Consider the following 12,336-nt stretch of genomic DNA (forward strand, 5'->3'; position numbering starts at 1 on the left):
CCTCTGGTTTTAAGCACTTTATGATGGGCCTTGGTGGAGTCTTCTGCATGTTTCTTGTGCTTCAAATTTGTTGAGCTTCTTGGGTCTCTTGGTTTATAATTTGCATCAAATTTGGAATTTGGGGGGCCGTTTTTTTTTTTCAAATATTTTTCTGCCCACTCCCATCTCTCTTCTCCTTCAGGGACTCTAATTACATGTATTCTATGCTACTTGAAGTTATCTTGCAGCCCACTGATGCTTTTTAAAATTTTTTTGGATTCTGTTTTCTCTGTGTTTCATTTTGTGTAGTTTCTATTTCTATGCCTTTATGTTCACTAGTCTTAGCAACATAGTGTCTAATCTGCTGTTACTCCATTCAGTGTATTTTTCATCTCACATATTGTAGTTTTCAACTCTAGAATTTTAATATGGGTCTTTTTGAAAAATATCTTCCCTGTCTCTACTTAACTTTTTGAACATATGGAATACAATTATAATGACTGTTTTAGTATTCTTCTCTACCAATTCTAATATCTATGTCAATTCTGGGTCAGTTTCAGTCAATTGATTATTCTCTTCATTATTGGCCATATTTTCCTGTTTCTTTGTATGTCTGGTGGTCTTTGCTTGGGTGACCTTTGCATGGTTAGGTGGTAGGTATTTTTATGTTCCTATAAATCGTCTTGAGCTTTGTTCTGTAATATAGTTAAGTTACTTGAAAACAGCTTGATTCTTTTGGGTCTCACTTTTATGATTTATTAAGCTTGACTGGAGCAATGCCTGGTCTAGGGCTATAATTTCTACATTACTGAAGTAAAAACCTTTCTGAGTGCTCTACCCAATGCCCTGTGAACTAAGATTTTTTCCAGTTTAGCTGGTGGGAACAGACACTGTTTCCAGCTTTGAATGAGTGCTGGGCACTATTTCTTCTAATTTTCTTGGATGATTTTTTTTTTTCTCCAGCTTTAGGTAGTTTCCTCACATACATGTTGTGGTCAGTTCCCTGCCAGATACTTGAGGGTTGAATGGTTATCTTTAGCATTCTCTTTCTCTATGGCTCTCTCCTCTCCAGTACTGTGTTCTGCAAACTCTGCAGAAGCAGAAGTCCATTATTATATTTTGAAACTGTGAGTAGTATAGGTTTAACAGTTTTCTTCTCTGGGATAAGAAAACATTAGCATTAAGAAAGATTTTGTGATCAAATTTTGAAACTAAATGAAAAAGCTGAAATTGTTACTATTGTAATAATTCACTGCAGAACATTAACGTGGCTTTTATAGAAACTTGGTCAGCCTAGTCTCCATAGCAGTGGTGACACAGAGCTTGTTGAGTCACAGATTTCTGGGACTCACCTGAAAGATTCTGATTCAGTAGATTTCAGGCCACATTTGGAAAGATACTGCTGTACAGAAAGTCTGTTCTGGTTCCATAGGTAGCATAAATACAAATAAAGAAAAATCAGACATGAACTTTGTTGAAGTAAAATATGACTTTCATGATTTTACTAGAAGAAATAATAAAATACTTGAGCTATCTACTTTTTAATTTTTTTAAAGAAAAATTTAAAGGGAGAAGCAATAGAAAAGAGGGAATGAAGAGAAGAGAGAAGTGAAGATAATAGAAGTTAGGAGAAAAAAGATTAGACAGAAGCAAGGCCAGGCAGGTAGAGAATGGAAGAGGAGTTAGGAGAGTAGATTCCAAAATGAAGGCAATTAGAAGGTAAATGGTTTTAGGTTGTTATGACTTTAGAGGAATTTAAACTTAAATTTTCCCTTGAAATATTCATGAGCTGATAAATCAGGATTTAAGATTTTTTTTTTTTTAAATAGATATAATACCTATGCCTCTACTCTAGTTGTCATAGGTACTGTAGAACCTCAGGGAGGAAATTAAATCTGAGACACCATCATTTATAAGACATACCATTATTTTGTGTACCTCTAAGAGACAAAAATGCTGCCAGTTAAATAATGCTTTTTTAAAACCATCTATTTTAAGACATTCCAATTTCAGAGATGTTAAAATGTTGGAAAGATGTTGTGTCCTAAAATTGATGAAATACAGTATTTAGAAAAGCTTCTACCTTTCTACTCCACCTCTGTCTTTTCCCAATCTCTTCTTAGTATTTATACTAGCATATTTAGTATGTTCTGTTTTTTCAATATTATCCTTCAGGGTTGGCTCAGGTCTCACCTACTTCATGAGGCCTGTCTAGATCCTTACAGTAAGATGTTTCAGGTCTCCTTTGTGCATGTTTCTTATTCCGCTTTCGATTTCGACTATTTCTCCTTAATAGAGAATCAAAAGCAGAATAGTAGTTAAGTAGTCCTGCTTTCTCTGTATCATCTGTTAACATTATACCATCTGCCCTGAGCAGTAGGCCTAAATCTTCTTTCTTGTTCTTCTTGCTCTACGTATATTTTTTAAATCCTTTTTATTGTTCTTAACATTTTTCGCCAGCCTCCGCTCATTCTGGGCTTTTACTTTACTTACATGGTTCTCCTTGTTTCACATCACTGTTTTGTATTCATCCTCGTTCACACGCCTTTCTTTCCATTCCTTTTTTAAAAAAAAAACAAGTCTCTGAACTTACAGCAGACCTTACACATCATATTAGATTTTTAAGAAGGAAGTTTTCTTTCTTATCAGATTAACTTTTTTTATAGTGTCAGAATTTTTACTTTTTTAGAAACTCTGTTTTGAAAAGGATCTTCCTAACAATACAGTCCCTGCTATGGCATCATACAAGTATTGTCTCTAAACTCAGCTCGCATCCCTGAAGTGTCACTATCTCCAGTATTCCTTTTTGTAACTGTTACGAACTCCAAGATTGCTTTCTCGTGGGTTTCATTTCCTCTTTACTGTTTTGTGCTCATATGTCAGAATAAATTCCAGAAAGTAGTTCCTTTCATTAGTTGTTCCAACTAATGAAAGATGAAATATTTCATACGGTAGTGACTTATGTTTTGCTTTCCTCTGGAAGAGTTCTAGCTGGTTTCTTGACAGTTGGAGATCTCTGTTGTCGTTGGACCACTGCTTTGCCACTTTGTGGAGAGTATACTATTCTTTTCTAAAAATATTATTAAAACTTTTTACTGTGAAATGTAACATACATGGTGTAAAATGCATTAAGCATAAATATACACCTAAACAAATTATACCATGAACATTCATGGAACCACTACACAGATCAAGAAATAGACAATTACCAGCATCCTAGAAGTTCCTCATAGCTTCTTCCCACTTACAAACTCCTTCCCCCCAACAAAAGTAATCACTGTCTTGATTTATATGGTAACTACTACTTGTCTCTTCTGTTTGGTTTTACCGCCAGCATGTGTCATTAAGACTATAGTTTATTTAGTCTGGTTTTGAACATTATATAAATTGAATTAAATAGAAGATAGCTTTTGTATTTGGCTTGAGATTTACCTATGCTGTTTCCTGTAGCATTGGTTAATTCATTTTCATTGTTGTATATATTCCATTGTATGAGTTTACTGTAGTGTGTCCATTCTATTGTTGATGTATGTTTGGGGTGTCTTGGTTTCTGTTACAGTTGCGATTAACATTCTTGAATGTCTTTACTGGTACACATGTGCATGCACTTCTGTTGAGTATATTCCTAGGACAGGAATTGCTGGTTCATTGGGCATCTTTATTTTCAACTTTAGTAGATAATGCCAAACTATCTTCCAAAATAATTGTATTAGCTTTACACTCCTTCCAGCAGTAAATACAGGTTCCTGTGGGTGCCACATCTTCACCAATATTTAGTGAAGTCAGACTTTAATTTTAGCTGTTCTGACGGGTGACTAATTATCATTTAATTTACATTTACCTGATTATTAGTGAGATTGAGTACCTCTGTGAAAAGTGCCATTTAGAGTATCTGCCCATATTTCTACAGCTTGTTTGTCTTTTTCTTATGCTCTTGTGATCTTAGGTCTTTATTCTGCTGATGACCCCTTTATCAGTGTTTGTGTTGCAGTTATCTTCTAACACTCGTGGTTAACCTCTTCACTATCTTAGTTGTATCCCTTGATGACTGGCAGTTCATTTAATGTAATACAGTTGAGGTTATCAGTCTTTCATGGTTGACGCTTTTATGCAACATTTAAAAGGTCTTTTGTACCCCAACATTATGCAGATACTCTTCTGTTATTTCATTTTTCATGTTTAGGTCTACCATTCATCTGGTTGATTATTGTGTATGGTGTGAGATGATGTATATAGTTGTTTTTTGTTTTGTTTTTCCATCTGGATACCCAAATAATCAAACACCATGTTTTGAAAAAAATCATCTTTCCTAGTACTGCCACTTTTGTCATAAATCCAGTACATACATGTTTGGGTTGTTTAGGGGCTGTTTCATTGGTGTATTTGTCTATTCTTTCACTGATACCACACTGTCTTAATTACTATGGCTTTATAATCAGTCAATATCTAATAGAAGTTCTATTATCTTTTTCTTCAAAAGTTAGTTTCAGTCCTTTATATGTATTTTCATATACATTTTAGAATCAGCTTGTCACATTCCACCAATATAAAACAAAGAACCTTTTTCAAATTTATTCTAATTTATTGAATCTAGATAATTGAATCTAGATGATTAAATCTGTAGATTCAGATTTTATTGAATTTATAGATATTGGATCTGTATATTAAATAGATTTATTAAATCTGTCTGTCAAAGTGACATCTTTGCACTACTGAGTCCTCCAATCCATGAACGTGTTCTATCAATTTATTATTTTTGTTACACTTATATATGATGCTAGATTTAAATTACTTACATTTTATGTAGAATTTTTGCATTTTGTTCATAAGTGTGTGAGACTGATCTGATTTTTTTTCTTTTGCCTACTCTCCTTGTTGAGTTTTGGTATCAAGATTTGCTATCATGAAATGAGTTAGAGAATGTTCTCTCCATCTCTTAAATAGTTAGTGTAATTTCCTTTAAATCTTTGGAAGAATTGGCCAGTGAAGCCCTCTGTGCTGGTTTTTGTTTTTTGGTTTTGATTTTATGTATGTGTATGGGGAGGCACAGGAGTTTGAAAATACACATTTAATTTCTTCAATAAGTATGACTATTCGGATATTTATTTATTGTCAGCTTTGGTAAGTTACAGTTTTCTAGGAATTTATCCATTTCATGTGACTTATCTAGTTTATTGGTAGAAATGTGTTTATAATATTCTCTTGTTATCTTTTTAATATCTGAAAGATCAGTAGTGATAACCCCTTTTTAAAAGTTTTGATTTTGGTTATTTTTACCTTCTCTATTTTTTAAAACTACTCTCAATGAGGCTTACCAATTTTATTAGTCTTCCAACACTGAAATCTTAATTTTTTTAACTGATTGTATGCTTGTTTTTTCTATTTCATGAAATTTATGTTGGCATCTTTATTATTTTCTCCTTTCTACTTTCTTTGTATTTATTCTTGGTGTTTGTTTTCTAAGTTCTTGAGATGACTGTTTATTAATTTTCAGCCTTCCTTCTTTTCTAGTAAATATACATTTAGAGCTATAAATTTCGACCTACTGCTTCATCTACCTATAAGTTTTAGTATGCATTATTTTTCTAATTCAGTTCAAAGGATTTTTAATTTCCAGTGTGATTTCGTCTTTGCTTTGTGGATTATTGTTAAGTGTTTTTCTTTGTTTCCAGACATACAGTGTTCCTAGGTATATTTTTATTAATGATTTTCAAGTTTAATTTTATTATGATCAGATTATATGGTCTGTGTGATGTCAATATGTTTTTAATTTGTTGAATCTTACTTTAAGACTCAGTATATTATCATTTTTTGTAAATGGTCTCTTCGGGTTTTTTTAATGTGTATATTCTCAAATTGTTTTACACAGTTCCTAGCACAAGTTTGTGTTAATATTATTGTTTTCTCTACACCTTACTTGCATCCTTTTGTCCATTTGTTCTATTCAGTTACTGAAAGAGGTGTTAAAGGCTTTTATTACGACTGTGGATTTGTTTATTTCTCTTTGTGTCAGTTTTTGCATTATATATAGTGGCTATATTATTAGGTATACCCAACTGTAGAATTGCATATTTCTGGTGAAGATATTATAAAGTGATTTTCTTTATTTTTAGTAATGTAGCTTTAAGGTCTATTTTTTATGATATTAGTATTGCTGCAGTAGGTTTTCTTTGAGGGTTAAATTTACATGGTTTATCTTTTTTATCCTTTTACTCTAAACCATCTGTATTTGTGGCTTAGATCTGTTTCTTGAATTTTGTATTTTTTCCACTGTGAAGATCTTTATCTTCTAACAGAAACTTTTGTTCTCTTTATATTTAATGTCACTGTTGATTTGTTTAGGTTTAAATTCTCCACTGTATTATGTGTTTTTCTTTGTTCCTTTTGATCTCTGTTTTCACTTTCTTTTGGACTGATCTTGTATTCTTTTTTAATCCAATTGTTCCTCTGTTAGTTTTGGAATTACATAGTCTTATACTAGACATTACAACATATATCCATAAAAAATAGATTACACAGGTACCTTGAAATATTTTAGTGCTATGTGTGACCTCCAAGTTAAATGCTATTTTTATATATTTTAATTTTATATATAAGTTTTAAACCCACAAGACATTATTATTACTGTTTTTGTATAGTTACTGGTCTTCTAGATATACCCCCATTTTTACCATTTTTAATGTTTCTCATTTCTTTCTGATCTTCAATTTTATATTGGATTAATTATTGTTCTTTCTGAGAGATACCATTTAGTATTCCTTTTACTCTGTATTTACTGGTGACAAATTCCCTCAGTTTTCTAGTTGTTTGAATGTCTTTATCTTACCTTTGGTCTTGAAGGATATTTTTTGCTGGATATAGAATTTTAGGTTGACATGCTTTGAATATATTATTCTTTATATTCTTCACATACTGGCTTTAGAGAGATCTGCAGTCATTGTTGAACACTTAAAATGTGGCTAATTTGAATTGAGATGTGCTGTGAATGTAAAGTATGTGCCAGATTTCTAAGACTGACTACAAATGAAAGCATGTAAAATATTTCATTAATAATTTTTATACTGATTACATGTTAGAATAATACTTTGGATGCATTGGGTTAAATAAAATATATTATTAAAACTAATTCACCTATTTCTTTTTACTTTTTTAATGTGGCTATCAGAAGATTTACAATTATGTCGTATATGGCTCACACTTGTGGCTTGTATTGTATTTTTGTTGGATAGTGTAGCTACATGGTAAAGCAGTTGAGACACGTGCTCTGTAGCCTGGATTTGATTTCTGGCTCTACTTTTTACTAGAAGTGTAATCCTGGGCAGTTTTCTTAATTTACTTGAATTTCGTATCTGTAAAAGGAGAATAATATCTATTTCAAAAATAAATTGTGAAAGTAAAACAAGATGAAGAGAGTAAAGCACTTAGCACAATGTACAACTTCAGTAGTGATAAAGATTTAGCCATTATTTGTGTTTTTGTTAGTATAGTATAGTGTGAGATTTTATAGTTCAAAGGGTATTTTCTTTCTCTCCCTTAGCACTTTTCTCTTCACCTATAGTAATAGAGTTCTTGAAGCCGGACTATAATTTGGGGACTTAACATATGTACAAATTTATAAGAGGATGAATATGTCACAGGCAAATACTCATTGGCTGCAGAGACTTCTTAATGCTTCTCCAAGATAATGTTGGGTAAAATATCTCTGTGAACTATGTAGCAAGTGTATAACCAAGCATTACAACTTTAGACAAGAATCACACAGCCAAGAGATGATGGTATGTTGGAAGCGATATTGTTCCAGGACTTGAGAACTGGGCCGTAGTCCTGATTCTGCCACTGCCTTCAGCTGGAGTTGAATTTCTTTATTGTAAAATCGTGAGATTGAATTGAGTGATCACATAGGCCCCCTAGGGTTCTATGATTTTTTTTTTATGTATTAATGCTTACGTATCATATATTTTTAATCTACAGCCCAGTTAGCCTTAGGTTTCCCAGCTCACACTGGAAGGATAAGAGTGGACATAGGGTTAAAGGAGGAGGCACAACTTTTTGATTCACACCCAAAATCTTACAAGATGCTTCAGGTTGTACTAAACTATTTTTTTCAGAATTGGCTTTAATTTAGTAGAATAAAATAGATATTTTAGGTTGTATTAAGGTACCATATAGACAGGAATTATGGTTATAGTTTACTGTTGGACTTGTAAGAATAGCTGGGTTTTAACTCCAGCTTTGCTGCTAGATAATTAAGTAAATCCTGAACAAGTTTTGTTTGTTTTGATTTCTCTAAATGTAATAATGTGGGATGTAATAATATGGAATATTACACCTTACACAGAGTAGGCACTTGAAAAATTAAAGAAATCAATACTTTTTGCTCTACTATATAGGATTTACATTAGTGTTTGTGAAGATACACTAGAGGAAAATAATTTAAAATATTATATGAATAGAGATCTATAATTTTAAAATAAGCATCCATACAAAGATCTTTATTACTAATTTTGTTTAAACTGTCAAAGAATTCAGGTTTTCATGTTCTTCAAAGTATAGACCATTGAAAAAGGTGAAAAGCTCCCCAGTTTATTTTATGAAGCTAGCCCGACCTTAAACCTGTTAGAGGTTAAACCTCATTAAGATAGTATTGATACACACACAGTTCATGTATGCGCACACACATACTCACACAGATGTGTATACATACCTATGCTGAAATTCCAAATAAAATGTTAGCAAATTGAATCCAATAGTGTATTAAAAAATTACATATATTGACCAGAAAGGGTTTATCTCAGAAGTATAAAGATGGCTGTATAGTATGAAACTTGCCCATAATTTCTTGTATCAGTACATCAGAGAAAAATTTATGATTATGCCAGTAGATGACTTTTCAAAGAGGAGAAAATCATGTAATAAAAATCCAGCAACTTCACTCAGAAATGTGAAGTAGAACAACAATGAGATAATACGTAGTACTGGCACTATGTAGGGAAATGGGCACTCAGACTTTAGTGGTAGTGTGAATTGTTCAGTCTTTTGGGGGAAAACTGATAATAGCTATTGAAACAAAAATGTGCATTATCCTTTGAGTACTCTCCATTTTGGGAATCATTCCTATGAAATATCATATAATAGTACATACCAGAATACTAATATGTACTGTTACAGTATATTAAGATTTATAGTCAAGTACATTTGTTTCATGGTTTGTAATAACTAAAAACTGGAAACAACATGAATGCTGATCACTGGAAGAGTGATGGAATAAATTATATTACATCAATACTATGGAATATGGTGCAATTGTTGACTCAGAGGGATATCCATGATGATATTGTAAAGTTGGGATGTGGAATGATAAATTATAGATTATTGGGCATAATGTAACTCATTTTTTTTTTTTTAAAGAAGGGCTGTGTATGCTAATGATTGTATGAGCAATGAGAAACTTGTGGAAGGACTGGGTTAAGAGAGATGGTGGGATTGATGGAGTGGGGAAATCATTAAGTTTTCTTGATATGTTTCTTCAGTGTTTGATTTATAATAAAAAGCATTTCTACCTTTGTAATCATCATATAATGAAGGAAAGAATGCTAAATAAATTCAAAGTATGAGGGATGTGAGTTCTGAAGAAGCTGGATTTGGTTAGGGATATTAAAAAAATAGAAAAGTACTATGCATACTATCTGTTGTAGAGAACAGTTGTAATCATTTCCATTCAAGGGCTATTATCACAAATCACCCCTGAAAGTAAAGATACTTTATACTAAGAGATGGTGGCTTTACTGATTTTTTTTTTCTTTTATAGCAACTCCGCTCCAATATTCGAGAAATGGAGAAGCTCTGCTTGAAGGTTCGAAAAGATGACCTGGGACTTCTGAAGAGAATGATAGATCCTGTTAAAGAAGAAGCATCAGCAGCAACAGCAGAATTTCTCCAACTCCATCTGGAATCTGTAGAAGAACTTAAGAAACAATTTAATGATGAAGAAACTTTATTACAGCCTTCTTTGACCAGATCCATGACTGTTGGTGGTAACTTACTAAGTCTTATTCTTGATCATAATATAGTAATGCAGTTAATTAAAGTTCATCTCCTTGTATTCATATTGCAAATTATATATAAATCTCCAGGGATCACCTCCTATTTCAGTGTGCTGAATTCTTGGATCCTGAGTGTACCTGGAAATGCATATCCTACAAGTTTTAGAGGGTAAAAAAAGTTGAGGCTATGCTGTATAGTGTGGAACTTTAAGGCTTCAAGTACCTATTGTGCATATTTTAAAAAATAAATTTTAAAATATTTCCTAAGAAGAATGTCATCCTTGTCTGCATAGTACTCCTCCCTCATCTCCAGGTGCAGGGGTAGCCTAGGCCAGCATGCTTCTTTCTTAGGCATTTTGATTTTCAGAGGGGTGTTAGATCTATCTCCCAGAAGAATATGCATTAGGGATCATGCCATCAACTTTTATCAAGTTACACTGTAAGAAACAGACCCGTGAAACTTGTCATTATATCTCTTCTAAGGACATAATTAATAATTGTTGACTATATTATATAATGTCTTTATGAAAAACCCAGAAAAAAATTCTTGGTTTACTGCATAATAGTACTTCATAGCAGTTGACTTTTTTTTTTTTTTTAATCTTACGGGTATTGAATGGCATAACTGATAAGGTTTCTCTACTTGAATTGTCTATTAGAATGCTTAAATCCAAATTTTTTAACTTCCAAAAGCCAAGATTTTGAACTCTCCTGGCTTTATTTTATAATTGCTGCCCCTGTTTTTTCTTTATTGTTTTAGAGTTCTCTTTTTAATTTATGCCTTCTTATTACATATATATTTTATATATATTTTAAGCCACTTTAAATCTTTATGGAAAAGGTGGGGTATAAACCAATTACAAATTAGAACAGAATCTGAGAGATGTTACACCTGCCCAGTTTTCCCCTTTTCATTTACCTGAGAGGCTTCTATACCACTCCCTGTCTTTAAAACCAGATTATTTTTAACATCGTATTTTCAGTACCAATGATCCAGTAATTTACAGGGAAATTTTTTAAAAAAGGAGAAACATTTAGGTCATCACCCAGAATTTCTGGGTAATCTTGCTTTTATTGTCTCCTTAGTATCTAGCACCTTGTACCTGCTGTGCTTGGCACATAGTGGACCATTAATAAATGTTTTAGAAATACGAATGAATAAATATCTTTTTAGAGACAGTTTTATAATTTTAGATTTACTGTAATCACTTTACTTTGTATATAACCACTATCTAAAGTATTGTTTTGGGGAGAAGGAAATGTTAGCACTCAACCTTGGTTGAAGAGTATTGGGGAAGAATGCTTTTTGACAGTTTGTAGTTACTGTTTATATCATCTTGTTTGTATATAATTGTCACCATCGTAATGATGAGGGTGAATGCTGTTCTTATCATTTAGTTCGAACTTATACTCTATGTGCATGTATAGAGAAACAAGGCTTTATAATTTCCATGAGATTAAGGGGCCATTATCTGTGAGACACTGATAGTTGTGATGGAAGTTATAACAGTTAAGATGCTGAATTTTCTGGAGTCACTGGCATCAGTCTCTTTTGTCACTTAGTTTTAAATTGCTCATCACCAGCAATTCCATAGCAAACTAAAATTTTGAGTTTTATCTGAGTATTCTAATACTTGCTTTAATTTGCATTTTACTATTGCATTGTTTGTGTTTCTCCCAGTAGGATTGTTTGGGCTCAACAAACTTGGGTTTATATATCATCAGAGGAATTGGGTGATTAATAGAAAAAGGCAGTTTGCCCACTTTGCTGATAACTAACTTTCTCTGTAGGGAGCTGATCAGTGTTTTAAAAAAACATGTTGGCAAAATTTGAGGAAACGTATATAAAGGAAATGAAGATTGTGGCAGAGGAGGTGAAATTTGTTTTCCATCTCTGTTGATTCTCAAACTTCTCAATTCATGGAACACCAAATTAGCTACAGAATTAATCACTTGCCATTGGGAGAAGCTACAGAATTAAATCTCTGTATCTAGTGCTGATTTGATTGAGATAGTCGTTCCATTTATAAAATCAAATACCTAAGTTATAGCTAAAACAACGTGTACAGTTTCAAATTCTGTGTGATCTGCTGGTCAGATTGTGCTTTAACTTTGAATCCATTGCCAGCATTAAGCAGTTAAAATTAACTGTCTCACCCAGTGCCTGAGTATTTCACCAAATGTGAGAGTTTCTACTACGTTGCCTTAAATCCAGAAATATTATTAGCAAATAATTGAGAGGATGAGAAAGAGGAGAATAATGAAAAGAAAGCAACTAATTTACGTAAGACTTTAATATTGGGGTAGGCATTGG

General features: G+C 32.5%; 1 protein-coding gene across 5 annotated transcripts in view; it reads left to right on the forward strand.

The window, feature by feature from the left end:
- The window catches only part of STX17 (syntaxin 17), a 69,242-nt gene that overhangs the window by 24,488 nt on the left and 32,418 nt on the right, over positions 1-12,336 (forward strand). For all 5 annotated transcript variants that reach the window (XR_004319365.1, XR_004319366.1, XR_004319363.1 and 2 more), the window contains exon 4: positions 9,788-10,013. Coding sequence is in view for 1 of the 5 variants with exons in the window: in XM_032478084.1 (XP_032333975.1) it covers positions 9,788-10,013 (226 nt within the window). In the remaining 4 variants the exon portion in view is untranslated. The remainder of the gene's footprint in view (positions 1-9,787; positions 10,014-12,336) is intronic.

The sequence above is a fragment of the Camelus ferus genome, chromosome 4 (assembly GCF_009834535.1).
Source record: "Camelus ferus isolate YT-003-E chromosome 4, BCGSAC_Cfer_1.0, whole genome shotgun sequence".
In the NCBI taxonomy this organism is placed as follows: Eukaryota; Metazoa; Chordata; class Mammalia; order Artiodactyla; family Camelidae; genus Camelus; species Camelus ferus.